The 15,207-nt window shown below is 44.0% G+C and overlaps 2 protein-coding genes across 4 annotated transcripts in view; one reads left to right on the top strand and one right to left on the bottom strand.

The window, feature by feature from the left end:
* LOC120767627 (WD repeat and FYVE domain-containing protein 3) overlaps nt 1-15,207 on the top strand; it is a 45,093-nt gene that overhangs the window by 24,033 nt on the left and 5,853 nt on the right. For 2 of the 3 annotated variants that reach the window (XM_040093785.1, XM_040093786.1), the window contains exons 2-19: nt 45-592; nt 695-940; nt 3,196-3,550; nt 3,614-3,800; nt 4,714-6,057; nt 6,137-7,143; nt 7,262-7,416; nt 7,487-7,911; nt 7,978-9,188; nt 9,257-10,485; nt 10,549-10,937; nt 11,003-11,261; nt 11,353-12,066; nt 12,130-12,279; nt 13,925-14,143; nt 14,212-14,491; nt 14,563-14,693; nt 14,761-14,864. In XM_040093785.1, the coding sequence (XP_039949719.1) occupies nt 314-592; nt 695-940; nt 3,196-3,550; nt 3,614-3,800; nt 4,714-6,057; nt 6,137-7,143; nt 7,262-7,416; nt 7,487-7,911; nt 7,978-9,188; nt 9,257-10,485; nt 10,549-10,937; nt 11,003-11,261; nt 11,353-12,066; nt 12,130-12,279; nt 13,925-14,143; nt 14,212-14,491; nt 14,563-14,693; nt 14,761-14,864 (8,684 nt within the window). In that variant the 5' untranslated portion in view covers nt 45-313. Of the gene's footprint in view, nt 1-44; nt 593-694; nt 941-3,195; nt 3,551-3,613; nt 3,801-4,713; nt 6,058-6,136; nt 7,144-7,261; nt 7,417-7,486; nt 7,912-7,977; nt 9,189-9,256; nt 10,486-10,548; nt 10,938-11,002; nt 11,262-11,352; nt 12,067-12,129; nt 12,280-13,924; nt 14,144-14,211; nt 14,492-14,562; nt 14,694-14,760; nt 14,865-15,207 lie in introns of those variants that run through there. The other variant, XM_040093787.1, reaches the window with a different exon arrangement.
* Nucleotides 2,530-3,117, bottom strand: LOC120767628. The gene has a single exon (XM_040093788.1). The coding sequence runs from the start codon at nt 3,115-3,117 to the stop codon at nt 2,530-2,532; it is 588 nt and encodes a 195-aa protein (XP_039949722.1).

Below are 15,207 nucleotides of genomic sequence, written 5' to 3'. Positions count from 1 at the left end.
ATCCTTTCTACAACAACACATATGCCATTTCTTCTCTTTCTCAGATTACATTTGGTGTCCGCAGGCAAACTAAAACCAAACAATCAATAACCATTAATATCAACGAAAGGTTTCATTCCACAGCCGAAGGTGCTCCCGCATACACACGAATACAGAAACTTCCACGCACGGGAGCAAAATCGACCGCAAAGACGTTGTGGTGTGAGCGGTGGCTGCGGTTGCTCCGCATACGGAGTTGAAGCCACAGAAAAACACCACAAAAACCACACACACGCACACACGTGTCCGACGATCCGACCGTTAAGCGTCAACCATGAACGTGATGCGTAAATTACGTGGCAATAACAGTGCCGCGGGTGGCTTACCCACAGCCGGTGCGGCAGGTGCCACCGCTAATGGCAATATAACGGGCAGCAGCAACGCAGGCGGTGCACGTGTCGGCGATGAGATAACCGCCGCCACAGATGCACGCATACAAATCAGTTTACACACACTAAAGCAGCTCTTCAACGAGTACACACATCCGAAGGAGGCGCTCAGCGAGCACGAACGGGACATGAAGCTGTATCAGATGCTGCCGTTATTTTGCAAGGTATCGAGACGCGTGTCGAAAAGTTATTTTTAGCCAAACTAACTGAATACAATTTTCTTCTTTCATTTCTTTTCTTTTGTGCCATGCTGCTCCCACACACAGGTCTTCAGCACATGCCCGGCCGCGGATATGAGCGAAAAGTTCTGGGATGTGGTGGCCTTTTGTCAGCAAGTTTCACGTCTGATGGTCAGCGAGATACGGAAACGTGCCTCCAATCAGAGCACCGAGGCGGCGTCAATAGCGATTGTTAAGTTTTTGGAAATCGAAACGACGGAGGAGACGAGCAGCGGCTGGATGTTGCTGTCCACATTGAATTTGTTGGCCAACGGCGATGTGTCGTTGATACAGGTAATGCCCGCTGGTAGCGCGATTTTTTTTTTTAATCTATATCAATTCGGAATTCTGAGGACTTCTGCGGACGTAAAGATCTATTATATGCCTATAAGATGGTTATGACCCTGAAAGCCTGAAGTTGATAGTTGTAAGTAAACCGCTATACTTTGTTCGGAAAAAATCGTGTATGTCTATGTGACCAGTTTGAAATTAATAGTATATCCGATCCAGTGCCGCACTGTTTCAGAGACCAGAGAGGATCAATACCGCCAAAACTTTAATCTCCAAACATAAAATAACCGAAAAAAGAAATATTCCTAAACTCATCATCAAAGATAGTATAAATGAAAGTCCTAAAGACACTCCGTCTGTCAATGTCAAAAGGAGTATTTTGGGGATTTTAAGCCTAACCCTCCAGAGACCAAACTTTCATGAACTATCGTCCTTTGAGTAAAGCCATTTTTCCTTCTTAGAAGACCGTTTCGAAGCGTTCCAGTTAATATAGAGCTATGATTAACGGAAGTCTATATTCATTCGAATATCTCTTTCCGAAAGTGTTACTATGAAGTAATCGCAGTAGAAACCCTCGCTATCATTTGTGTGGTATTAAGACTTTTATGACAAGAGCGACCTTTCATTAAATTAGAGAATGAAGTTGATCCGATCTTGTAGCAAATTAATCCTTTCCGAAAGAGGACTAAATACTTGTCTCTTTGGAATCCTTTACGAAGACATGTCGCTTATACATTCCAAGAGTAGACAGATTCTTATGCACTTGGTCCTTCCACTATCTTTCTTACATATTTCTTCTTTGGTCCGAAAGAGGACTAAATACTTGTTTCTTTGGAATCCTCTACGAAGACATGTCGCTTATACATCCCAAGTGGAGACAGATTCTTATGCACATGGTTCTTTCAATGAATGCCCTTTTGAAGACTTGTCTTCTTTTCGCTGGAGCATCATCTTTCATGCGTACGACATGGCTTAACCGGGGCATTCGTTGAGTTTTTATACGCTTAACTGTATCCATGTCGCCGCAGAGCTCATACAGTTCAGGGTTCCATTTTCTTCGATATTCATCACGCGGTAGGCTCCAAAGACCTGACGGAAAACAGTTCTCACGAATGCGTCAAGTGATTTCTCGTCTCAGTTGGGCATCGTGCATGATCTACGCCATAAAATAGAACGACATTTGCCTACCGATCCCAAAATAGCAGCTGTTTCGCATGAGTTATTCTGTGCTTGAACTCTAGGCTTAGATTGTTGGTGGAATTAAAGCTGGTTCCGAGAACGTCCTTTATTTTTTCAAATTTATAGCTCCCAAGAGTGATGTATGTAGTTCCTAAGGCCCGAGGATTCTTATTGTGTGGCCTCCAGATACTTTGTCTTGTTCTCGATCTCCACAAGACCAACCACTTTCGCTTATTTTTCTAGGCTGGAAAAGGCTGCTCTTTTATATATAAGTTCACTTAAAAAACATAATTCTCACATTCGGCATTTATTGGTCTGTTGTGCGATTATACAAAAACAATAATATTGTTCTGAGATTAAAAGCTTTGAATTTTCCGACACTTTTTAAAGCTTTTCAAGTTCAAAAACTTCAATCATGGCTTCGTGGCTAGTTTTTGGAACCACTTGAAGCGCAACAATTTCTTATGAACCCTCTTGCCAAACACAAACATCTCAATATGCGTTCGAAAACGTTGCACCGATTCCTCATCTTCGGTCTCCTGATCACTGGAGACCCCGCTACGCAACTCACGCTTCAAGCGTATGAAACCAGCATCGTAAGCGTATGTCGCATGCAACATATACATGCCGCCCGTGGCGAGCGCGGCAATACTTTGCGCCTTACAATAGAAAAAGTAGTGATGTCTCGGCTCCTCCGTATCGGTGAGAAACATTAAATGAAAGTCTTGCTCCGCATGATACATGGAAAGCAAAGAGGCAGCGAAATGCATTACAGCGCCCACTGTTGTGGTTATGGCTTCGATGGCAGCGGTGCGACCATGTCCACACAAGTTGTTGAGTATGCCGAAGGCTGCGTACACCGTGAAGCTGGCAAATGTGCCGCAGTAGAAGAGATTGTGCGGTAGCGGTTCGGTGTGCAGAAAGCCGAGCACGTGAAATGTGAGGCACGTAATGCCCAGCAGCACTTCGAGCAGCTTGAAGAAACACCAGATCTCTTGCATTTCCTGTTATTTACTTCCAGCGACTTTTTTGCTTTTTATGACAATAATTAAACTATTTTTTTGTTGTCTAATACACAGGTGATGACAGCAGCCGCCGTGCCGTCTACGCTCGTCAAATGTCTGTATTTGTTCTTCGATCTGCCCGTTGTGGAGGACGATCCGCCGCCGGGCATTGGCGAGTCGGCGAGCGACTTTAACGCCTTCGAGCGTCGCACGCTGCTGCAAAAGGTCTTTGTACAGCTGCTGGTTAAGCTCTGCTCGTATCCCTATCCGGCGGAGGAGTTGGCGCGCATGGACGATCTGACGCTGCTCTTCTCGGCCATCACGTCGCCGTGTCCGACGCATAATATTGTTTGGCGTAAAAACGCAGCGGAAATATTGACGACCATCTCGCGACATGGCCTAACCGATGCCGTTGTTAGTTATATACATTGTGAGTCCTCTTAGTTGCTGTTGTTGTATTTGTTTGTTTTACATTTCTCATTCTTCCTTTCAGCCAAAGGCTGCATGGCGCTGTGCGTGGATAATATGCAACGTTTGAGCTTCGGCAATCCGCTGGAAATTGTCGAGATGTTTGTTACCGTTTTTTGCTTCCTAAAGGATTCTAGTCAAGTATCACAAATATTATTGGACGATTTCAAAGCATCACAGGGATATCTGTTTCTCAGCGATTTTTTGCTCAAGTGGGTTTAAAGCGATTTTTCTTTGGTTTTTTTCTTTTAAGTTGACCCAGAAAGTATTCCTCCCTTAAAACCGTGCTCCTAAGTCCATCGTTCGATGAGTTCTATTATCGATCCGTTCTTAAGACAGTCGTTACAGCTGTACAGGTTTATAAATGTGATTCAAGAAGCCTTTCTCCCTTCAAACTCTGATTTCCTAGGTCCATCATTCGATGAGTTCTATTATCGATTCGTTCTTAAGACAGTTGTCTACGTAACCGAATTTTAAGTAGATCCAAGTTAATAAAGGAGTTTCAAGAAGCTACAACTTTGATTTTCTTGGCCCATCGTTCGATAAGCTTTATTATCGATCCATCTGCAAGACAGTCGCGTCTGCTTTCCATTCCTCCCTTAAAATACTTGTTTTCTTTGTCCATCCAAGATTATAAAGATGATATAAAAAGCTTTTATTCTCAAAAATATTTACTTCCATGGCCCATGGGTCGTTGAGACCTATCATCGATCTGTTAGTTTTCTCATCTCAGAAGTTTTCTTTCTTAAATACACTGATTTCCTTGATCCAAGATTTGATGAGATCTCATATCAGTCCGCCGTCTCCTCAAATATCATTATAGGTCTATAATGATGATACATGGAGTTTTCCTTCTTAAATACACTGATTTCCTTGGTCCATTGTTGGATCAGATCTTTTATCGGCCCATCCTCAGTCATGTTTGCCTAACCGGAGTAGATCTAGTTCCCGGTTCCCGGTTCCCGTTTTTCAATTTTTTTTTTAAGTTCAGTTCTAGCGGCTAGTTATCACAACCCTCTAGAAATCTCTATATAGTAATATATATAAAATCCATAGCAAACGGACTTGAGATCTTACTTTAATCATTAATGTAATATTTTCTAACCACTCCTCCCTCTCATTTAGATTCGACACAACGCGTACCCATTCCATTGAAGTGCAGGCGGCCATACGCAATCTCGTCCTCATGATCTCCTCGCTTTGCATGTGCGGCTTTAATGAGTTACGTCCGCCACAAGTGCAGAATACACTCTTCAAAATGCAGAACTTTCAAATGCCACAGGCGAGCTCACGTGAGACTTGCGTACGCAACATCTACGCATTCCAAGTGCTGCAGACGGTCTTCCTGAAGTCCACCTCGCCAGCGCTTTGCTGCACCATACTCGACGCCATATCGCGTGTCTATCACTCGGAGAACGCCAATTATTTCATACTCGATTCGGAGAATACGCTCAGTCAGTTCACGGAGCGCATACACCTCAAGGGTCCACAGATACAGGAGAAATTCTTTGATTTGCTCGAGTTCATTGTGTTTCAATTGAATTTTGTACCATGCAAGGAGTTGATAAGTCTCTCATTGCTGCTAAAGAACAATCATTCGATTAGCTGTAGCATACTGTGCTTGAAGACGCTACTGAATATACTGCGACACAATGCGGTCTTCAAGGAGGTCTATCTTGAGGTCGGCATACTTGAGGTGTTTGTCACGTGCTTGAATCGTTATGCCGATCACGTGCGTAAGATAACAAAATGCGATGAAAGCGTTGTTGTTGTGCCGACGGCGGATGATCTAGAGGATCTCACCGATACGCTGGGCAAACATGTGCTCGAAGCGCTCACCATACTGCTGAGCGGTAATAATAATAACGCGAATGTGTTTCGTGAATGTGGCGGCGCTAAATGTACACACGATTTGGTGAAATTCAAACACTGTCGTCCGCAAGCGTTGGGCATCATACGAGAGCTGATACTGTCGGCGGGCGGTGATGATGACATGCTCTTCATACTCTCCGTCATGCATGCGGTGCCACCATATCAGGTGGAGTTCAAAATACAAATACTCAACATGCTTCTCGGTTGCTTGAAGGACTCGCACCGCACGCGTACTGTGTTCCGCAAGGTGGGCGGATTCGTATATCTTACCAGCGTTTTCGTCTCGCTTGACGGCAAATTGTGCGATGAGCCGTTGGCGAATGTAGAGCCAGACGCGCAGTTGATTACACAGGATGATTTGATATTATTGCTGCAAATCGTTTGTCAGACGCTGGCGACGGCGATGCGTTTCGAGCCGGCGAACGCGAAATTCTTTCATCAAGAGATTTGCACCGCCTCGCTGTGTGACACGCTGCGGCTTTTGGGCTGTTTCGGCAGCGCCACTGAGCTACATGACTTCAAGGGCGAGTTCAAGAATGACAACGCCATGCAGAAGTACTTTCACGAGGTCTTCGCGGGTGACATATTGAATTTTAGGTGAGTGCCTTCGTACCTAAGTTGCATTCTAGAAGCAAACTATAATTGCCATGTTTCTCTCTCTCTGTCTTACACGCAGCTTCAACTCGGACCTACCGCGCTCCTTGTCCTACGTCTGCGTAGTTTACCGCCTACTATACAGCATCGCGCTGGACAATTTTGAAACACCAAATTTGGCCGGCGTCATAACGCTCTTCAGCGACACACACACGCGTTCGCCCAGCAAAGAGTTGCCGCCAGCACATCCAAATCAATTGAATCTGACACAGCCCACACCAGAGCCGCGCATTGTGCATCCCGGCGTTGTGCTCTGCATGCTGCAGCTACTGCCGAGCATTGAGCATGAGACAAGCGGCATATTAGCGCTGAATCTACAGGTTTATCTCAGCGAGATCATAAAGTCTTTGGTGCGCAATGAACGCAATCAACAAATCATGTGCGACTATGGGCTCGCCGAGCAGCTGTTGAAGATTGCACGCAATGCGCTCTCCGAGGAAGCTAATCCGCTGCACGTGTCCATGCAGTATGTGTTGGAGCGCTTGGCTGCACAGGCTTTACAGCCCACAGAGCTGCGTGAGTTTCTGCGGCTTGGCGAACCGCTATCTTGCGCCGACATTGACTTACGCACACCCTACCGCATGGGCGGGCCCGTACCGTTGACACGTATTAAGACGCTGGTTTCAATGACAACACCGCGTGATTTTCGCGCGCACGGCTCGAGCACGCTGCCGCCCTTTGTGGAAATGGATATGTCTGCGGAGGGTTTCGGCTGTTTGTATTTGCCTTCGTTGGCGCCACAGGCTACCGCCACCACCGGTGGTACTATCGACGCCAACACCATTGGCGGTATTGGCGCTGGAGATCGCATATTTCCACCACAAACGGGACTCTCATACTCCACTTGGTTTTGTGTGGAGAAGTTTTCCGATCCCAAAACAGATCCACATTGCGTGCGTCTGCTGACGCTGGTGCGCACCATACACAATCCGCGCGAAGAGAACTTGGTCTGTCTGTCCATATTGCTGTCGGCGCGTGATAAAGCGATTGTAGTGTCCACGCAAGAAACGCTTGTGACGCCAAGCAAAAGTAAGTGTTGTCGAAGTGTGGTTAGGCATGTAGTTCTTTCCCACAAGGAAATTAAAAAGTAGCTTATTAGTTTTATATACTTATGCGCCAAAATTCATTAACTTCGAACTGCTTTCAGGTCTTGGCGACTGGGAACCCGAAGGTTCAGACGACGGCAGCGCACGCATTTGGTGTCCCGATTTGCTGCACGAGGGCCAATGGCATAATCTGGTGGTAGTACTCAATCGCGCTGTTTTGAAAAACTCTAGTCTCTCACTTTACTTGGACGGCACAGTGAGTGGTCCTTCACATATCTTCTAATACCCAAAAAAATTAAATTTGCTGTTTTCGTCTCTTTCCTCAGCCCATGCACACACAGAAGCTACATTACATTTCACAAAACCCCGGCGCTGGCTCCGTCAATCTCGCCGTGGCCAGTCAAGTCTACGGCTACATTGGCACACCGCCGATTTGGCGCCGCTATTCACGTCTCTGCTGGAAGCAGGGCGTCTGCCACTTGCTGGAAGACGTGCTCACACAACAGACTGTGCACACCATCTACAATCTGGGACCGCATTATATGGGTTCACTGCAAGCGCCACAACTGGGTAAGCAAAGCGAGCCGCTGCCGCCCTTAGTGCCAGAAGATCGTGTGCTCTTGGGTCTGAATGCTAAGGCGGTGTCACAACTCACTCTAGTAAAGATACGCAAGGTTTACAGTCGCGTGGATAACAAGTCCATCGCCAAAGTATTGGGCATGAATTCGCATGAGAATGCCACGCCGATCAGGTAAAGCGCTTAAGGTTTTACTTTTTAAGTTGGTATTTACATTTTTCTTACTATTCTCCTCTATAGAATTCTACACAATTCCGCTGGTCACTTGGCAGGCGCTGGACGCTCACTCGGCGGCGTAGTTGTCGGCTATTTGGGCGTGCGCGTCTTCAGTCCACACCCCGTCTCCGCCATGATCGACACTGTCGGCGGCTGTAATGTTTTGCTGGGCATCATCGCCATGGCGCAGGATGTTGAATCGCTCTACGCCGGCGTGAAAGCGCTCACCTGTGTGGTGCGTAGTAATCGCGCAGCGCAAAGCGAAATGGATCGCAAACGTTGCTATCAAACGTTGGGCATGTTCTTCAAGAAGAAGAAGAATCTACTTAACTCACACATACTACATTTGACATTTGGGCTCGTCGGCACTGTGAGTAGCGGTCAAGACATGTCGGCCATACCGAATGTTACCGCATTCCAGGATCTACTCTGCGACCTGGAAATTTGGCATAATGCGCCAAATGGTTTGCTGCGCTCCCTGCTGGAACATCTGCTCGAACTCGCTATTGAATCGAACGAGAAGAAACAGAATGTGAAGATTATGGGTAACTTGCAGCTGCTTAATAAGCTGCTGCACATCATTATCGACATACAGGATCACTCGACGCGCGAAATACTCTTCAATCTAATTGAGACTTTGCTCGGCGGTCAGCCGCGTCACAGCGATCTCTTGCTCTTCGGCCAGTACATCGCTGCCAAGCTACCGAAAGCGGAACAAGTCGAGAAAGCGCTCATATTGCCGAGCATGCGCGTCACAGCGGGCATTAACGGTAATGCTGCTGGTGGTATGAGCGAGCACGAACTCATGGCGCAGAACATTTATCTGCGCAACCGCTGCCTCTCGCTGCTGCATGGTTTGCTCTTCACGCCACGCAACACGGTGAACTATATCATCTGCGATGACATCTCCAAGACGCTGGGCATGGATTGGCTGCTGCTCTTCATGCAGCCGCATGTACACTTCACTACCGTTATAATTGCGGTGCGCATACTGGTCGTCGTCTGTGCCAACGAGAATTTCATGGTACGTTTTCGCGACTCCACACACAATGGCGGCTACTTGCGCTTCACGGAAATGGTGTCGCAGAAGAAAATGTTGGCGCTGGGCGCGCCGCAGCTGAATACGGGCACGCAGAGCAGCGCTGGCTCGGTGATTGTGACCACCGCCAATGTTATACAGCATCTGCCGACGCAGATTGCCGGCGAAGTGCGTACTACGGCGCTGAGCATACCAGGTGGGTGACTTACATAATAATTTATCCAACTAGATTATAAAAAAGTCTTAATTTTAAACTCTCTCTAGGCTATCAAATGCTCGAATGGCTGCTCACGCATCATCTCGACGTGCCCGAGCTATATTTCCTCATCACCGCCTTGATTATGGGTCAACCGGTGAAAATGATGGCCAGTGAGCATACAAAATTCGACTTGGATCGCGTACGTCACTTTCTGTGGGGCACACCGCCCTCCTCGAATGCGCCGCTACCAAAAATGAACGTTTGCCCCGAAGCGGTGTGCGTGCTGCTCGGCATGGTGCGCGCTATTGTGCACGCTACAGACTGCGCCAAATGGCTCAATAGCCATCCTGAGACAATAATTCAGCTGCTCTTCAACTTGTATCAGAATGTCACCGATTTTATGCCGGTCATGATGTCTGGCGACGTGATCACCTCATTGGTTGCGGTGCTATTCCCCAACTCGAAGAACGCTGGCAATGATTCCGAACCGAATAGCGGTAATTCAACACCCACCGACAACGGCACGGGCGCTTACTTGCTGCACGCGCATAGCATAACCAGCGCACCGGCGCATAAGCTGACGCAGCATCCGGTGCGTAAATGTATCATCGATTTTCTACGCGTAATTGTGGTCGATTCGCTGAGCTTGAATATGCATGGCAAGACAACGCCCGTCATCGACCTGGTGTTTGACGCTTCACCCGAGTCCGCGGAGATGACGTTGCAAGTTGAGTATCAGACAGAAATTATTACCGCTTTGATGGAGCATCTGCTAGCCGCGGATGTATTGGTGGGCGAACAGGCCGCACTGTCCATTGTGCCGTTGCTGCAGAGTCATACCCAGCATATAGCGCCCAATGTATTCTACTTCACAGCGCGCGTGGTGGATAAAATGTGGCAAGGTTGCCTAACACGCAATCCACATGACATTTTCGACTTTGTGATCAAGTTGATAGCGCAAGCGAAACGTCGCTCTTCCTCCTTGACAATCGAGCAGCTGCATCACTCACTCAATCGCACCATACTTTACTTGCTGTCGCGTCCCACAGAGTCCATAACGGAGCAGATGAGTGTGTTGGAGGCTTTACATAACATTATCACGCATCGCTTGCTCATTTTTGGCGCCGGCAATCACGAGTTGGAGTTCATCGGTTGTCTCACTTATTGCCTGCTGCAATTAACTTCGGATATGAAGATTATTTTGGAACCGGCAACCAGCCGTAATACCACGTGGCATGTAAATCCACAAACCGACACCGTCGAACCGAAAGATGAGGATCTCAATCAGCTTCAGGTAAGCTTACCATTCAAATTTAAAAAAATCCACATCTAAAACCTGCCATTCATTCGCACACAGGGTCGCAATTTGATTGTGGGCGCCGCTTTTCGCGTCTGGGAGGAACTGTATGTTTGCAAAAAGCCCGCCATTGAGGAGGTCTTCAAAGTTACGCTTACCCCACCGCCACCCAGTTCCAAAGCGCCTGATTTGCAGAGCACACGCGAGCAGGTTATGGAGCTAGCCTCTAAACTCTGGTTCAATTATGTCGATGCTGAGCGTAAGGCCACGTACCGCATCCCCTGGGAGATACACAATCAGATACAGTCGAAAATACAGAAAGTTACAGGTGGCTTGACGCGCCTGGCGAGCCGTACGAAAGTCAAAAAGGACGAGCTCGTGCGCACTAAATCGACAATGAGCAAAGAGAACGCCTTCGATTGCACAGGCATACATGTGCAATTGATAAAGTAAGTCCTTGGTATGGAGATGGTTGTAGCATACTAAAAAATATTTTCTTTCCTCTGGGTACCAGGGACCTTTGGGAGTTGCGCTGCAAGCAGTACATACAAATGCAACAGCATACACAACGTTACGTCTACCAAGACTGGACACAATCGGAGACGGAGTTGACACGCGAACGCGGTCTGTGGGGTCCGGAGGGTAGTTCCTCGCTGGATAAATGGATATTGGATACGACAGAAGGACCGCATCGCATGCGCAAGAAGACAATGCGCAACGAGCTCTTTTATTTGCATTATCCCTACAGACCAGAAATCGACTTGCCAGATAATGTAAGTGTAACGGAATTGACTGATCGCGCAATTCAATAATTAATTACATTTTTTTATTTATCTCTCTCGATCTCTCTCCCGCTCTCAACAGCGTCAATTAAAATACAAAGTTGCCACCAGTTTGGATAGTAAAATCTACTACACACATTGTCAGCAACCGCCTCGCATACTCTGTGAAACCGAATCACTACAACAACAACACTCAATACAACAACAATACTCAGTGGACGCAAACAATGCGAAGCATGCACATGCCGCGCAGCATCAAAATTCCGAAACGCAGGCGAGCGGTGGCACACCACCACCACCACACTCACCCACAGAGGTCGCCGCGAAAAGTTTACAAAATCCACAAGAATCCATAGACACGGGCGTACCCGAAGAAGATGAGGAAGAGGAGGACACCTCCATGATGTCCGACAATGAAACATTCCTGCGGCTGCTGGAGGAGCAGGAGAAAATCTCATTCATGTTTCGTTGTGCGCGCATACAGGGTTTGGACACCTTCGAGGGTTTGTTGTTGTTCGGCAAGGAGCACTGCTATATAGTCGATGGTTTCACATTGTTAAAGAATCGCGAAATACGTGACATTGATACATTGCCACCCGGCGCCTACGAGCCCATCATACCGAATTCGGGTGGGCCGACGCGCACGCAGAAGGCGCGTCAGTGTTCGAAATTTGCTTATGAGGAGATTCGAGAAGTGCATAAACGTCGCTATTTGTTGCAGCCAATTGCTTTGGAGGTCTTCTCGGAGGATGGGCGCAATTATTTGTTGAGCTTTCCACGTAAAGTGCGGAATAAGGTGCGTGGAAGGGGGTGTAGCGGCGGTTTTTGTAAATAGAATTTATTTTATTTTTCGGAACAGGTCTATCAACGCTTCATGGCGCAGGCCACCGCGATTAACGATAATGCACAGCTGTCGGTGGCGGGTCAAAAGCGCACCGCAAGCGTAGAGCAGACATCGGGCATTTTCAGTAGTCTCATTGGCGAGACGTCGGTCACGCAACGTTGGGTGGTAAGTGTAATGATGGCTTAGTCAAAAACAGTTCAGAAGTGAATTTAGAATTAAGAATTTAGTGCTAGGTGAAATTGATATCGATAAGATAATCAAAATAATAAATAAGTTATCGATGTTAAGCAATAATATATACATACTGGGTGTGCTATAGTGATTTTTTGTATTGACCTAAGAAATAGTAATAAAGTTATCGATATTTTAATCGATAATATTCTCATAGAGAAGCTTAACCATTGAGATTTTCACTATCCTGGGTGTGATATTGTGTAATCGTTATCGATAATGTTATATTTAATAAGTTACCGATATTTTAAGCGATAATATACATATAGAGGGTGTGCTATAGTGAATTTGTTATCGATTATATAAATAAAAGATCGGTTAAGTTATCGGTATTTTAATCGATAATATATGAATGTATATAAATATAATAATAAAATATCACCAATTATTAGCTACTCAAAATCTGTTACTTTTCTAACTAGTTATCGATAAATTTTTATCGAATTAGATATACTAAAGGCAGAAATTAGTATCCTAATTTATTCACCAAAATATGGAGTATTAAGATAAGTTATCGATTCTTCTAAATGATTTTGAGAATTAGTTGCTCTTTCTATAAACTGTTCATCGATTTTATAAATAGTCGATACATTTATCTTGAAAAAAGTGGTATTATTTTTATAAAAAATCGATAATTAATAATAACACTCTTTAGAAGTTTAAAAAAAAATTATTGAAAAATACATTTTTTTATTATTAAAATAATCGATTATATTAATTTCAGAGTGATTTTGGTTTAAAAGTGAAATACTTTCCAGACATTTTTTGATAGCAGAAAAAAGTACTGTAGTTGTTTGCCCTTAAGAAATATCACCAGTTGCTACCGTTATTTATTCTAAAAATTGTTGATATTTTCGATAAATAATCAATTATACCAATGATCGATGCATTTAATTGAGAAAATTGGCGCCTTTTGCGTTATTTGTTTATCGATAATTAATAAATTATTTCGACTAATTTTAATATAATTCTATCAATAATTTTTAATATCGATTAATTCAGAGGCACAAAAATTTATCGATAAACTATATTTTATCAATATGTGTGATGCTATTTGCTTGCCGATAATTAATAATTTATTTCGATAAATTTCAATATAATTCTTTCGATAATTTTTAATGTCGATTAATTCAGAGGCACAAAAAATTATCGATAAAATGGGGTTTAGCAATATGTGTGGTGTTATTTGTTTATCGATAACTAATAAATTATTTCGATAATTAATCGATAAATTTCAATATACTTCTTGCTATAATTCTTATTATTTTTTAATTCAGAGGCACCAAAAATTATCGATGAAATATGTTATTTGCTGACCGATAATTAATAAATTATTTCGATAACTAATCGATAAATTTTTTTGTCATCAGAAAATTGTCGGTCTGAACTATACTTAGTAATCATTACGAAATTCAATAATATTTTTATCCTGGCAAATTATGGATAATCCCATATTGCGTGTAAATTTATGAGGACTACAAATTTATTAAAACCATTTAGGATAAATTAAAATAAATAAAATTTATAATACTTGTAAATTAATAAACTTCTAACCTCTTTTTAAACTTCTACTCTTTAGCGCGGCGAAATTTCCAACTTCCAATACTTAATGCATTTGAATACGCTGGCTGGCCGCTCCTACAATGATCTCATGCAATATCCAGTCTTCCCTTGGATAGTCGCTGACTATGAATCGGAAGAGTTGGATTTCTCCAATCCGAAGACATTCCGTGACTTCTCTAAGCCGATGGGTGCGCAGTCGGAAGAGCGCTTAGAGCAGTTCCAGAAGCGTTTTAAGGTATAGAGTGAATTATTTAATAAAATGTTTCTGCTCACTACTTTTTCTCATTTTCTTGCCGCCATAAGGAGTGGGACGATCCGCACGGTGAGACGCCACCCTATCATTATGGCACCCACTACAGTTCCGCTATGATTGTTTGCTCATATTTGGTGCGTTTGGAACCATTTACACAGCACTTTTTACGCTTGCAAGGCGGTCACTTCGATTTGGCCGATCGCATGTTTCATAGTATACGAGAGGCATGGCTCTCCGCTTCCAAATTCAATATGGCCGATGTGAAAGAGTTAATACCGGAATTTTTCTACCTACCGGAGTTTTTGAGTAATGGCAATAACTTTGATTTGGGTAAGTAGTGGACTCAGAAAATATGGTGGACAAATGTTTTGAGCTGCTCTAATTTTTCTTTAAAAAAATAGGCACAAAGCAGAACGGTGAGACGTTGAATCATGTCATACTACCACCTTGGGCCAAACAGGATCCACGCGAGTTTATACGCGTGCATCGCAGAGCCTTAGAGTGCGATTATGTTAGTCAGAATCTGCATTTGGTGAGTGTCACGTGACTTAAAGAAACTTAAAAGAGCGATATTTCTAATTTTTTCTCACTACTTCCAGTGGATCGACCTCATATTTGGTTGTAAGCAACAGGGCCCCGCCGCCGTGGAGGCAGTGAACGTTTTCCATCATCTATTCTACGAGGGCAATGTGGATATTTACAAGTACGTCCAATTTTTTTGCCGAAAATATTTTCTTTTTCTACCAAAATCATCAAAAATTTTTGTTTTCTACCAAAAGTATTTTTGTATCAAAAAGTTTTTTACGTACCTAAAAGATTTTTACGGTAGTTTTTTTTCTTTTTTGTACCGAAAACTTTTTTTGCAACAAAAAAAATATTTTTTTTACCAAAAATTATTTTCTTGCCGATAATATTTTTTCTACCAAAAACAATTTTTTTACCGAAAACTTTTTTGTATCGAAAATATTTTTTTCATGCAAAAATATTTTTATATTAAAAAGTTTTTGTTTTCTACCTTTTTTCTCTCGAATTTTTTTTACCGAAAC

Source organism: Bactrocera tryoni, chromosome 2, assembly GCF_016617805.1.
Source record: "Bactrocera tryoni isolate S06 chromosome 2, CSIRO_BtryS06_freeze2, whole genome shotgun sequence".
In the NCBI taxonomy this organism is placed as follows: domain Eukaryota; kingdom Metazoa; phylum Arthropoda; class Insecta; order Diptera; family Tephritidae; genus Bactrocera; species Bactrocera tryoni.
The sequence above is the reverse complement of the archived record's forward strand: the minus strand, read 5'-3'. Positions and strand labels throughout refer to the sequence as shown.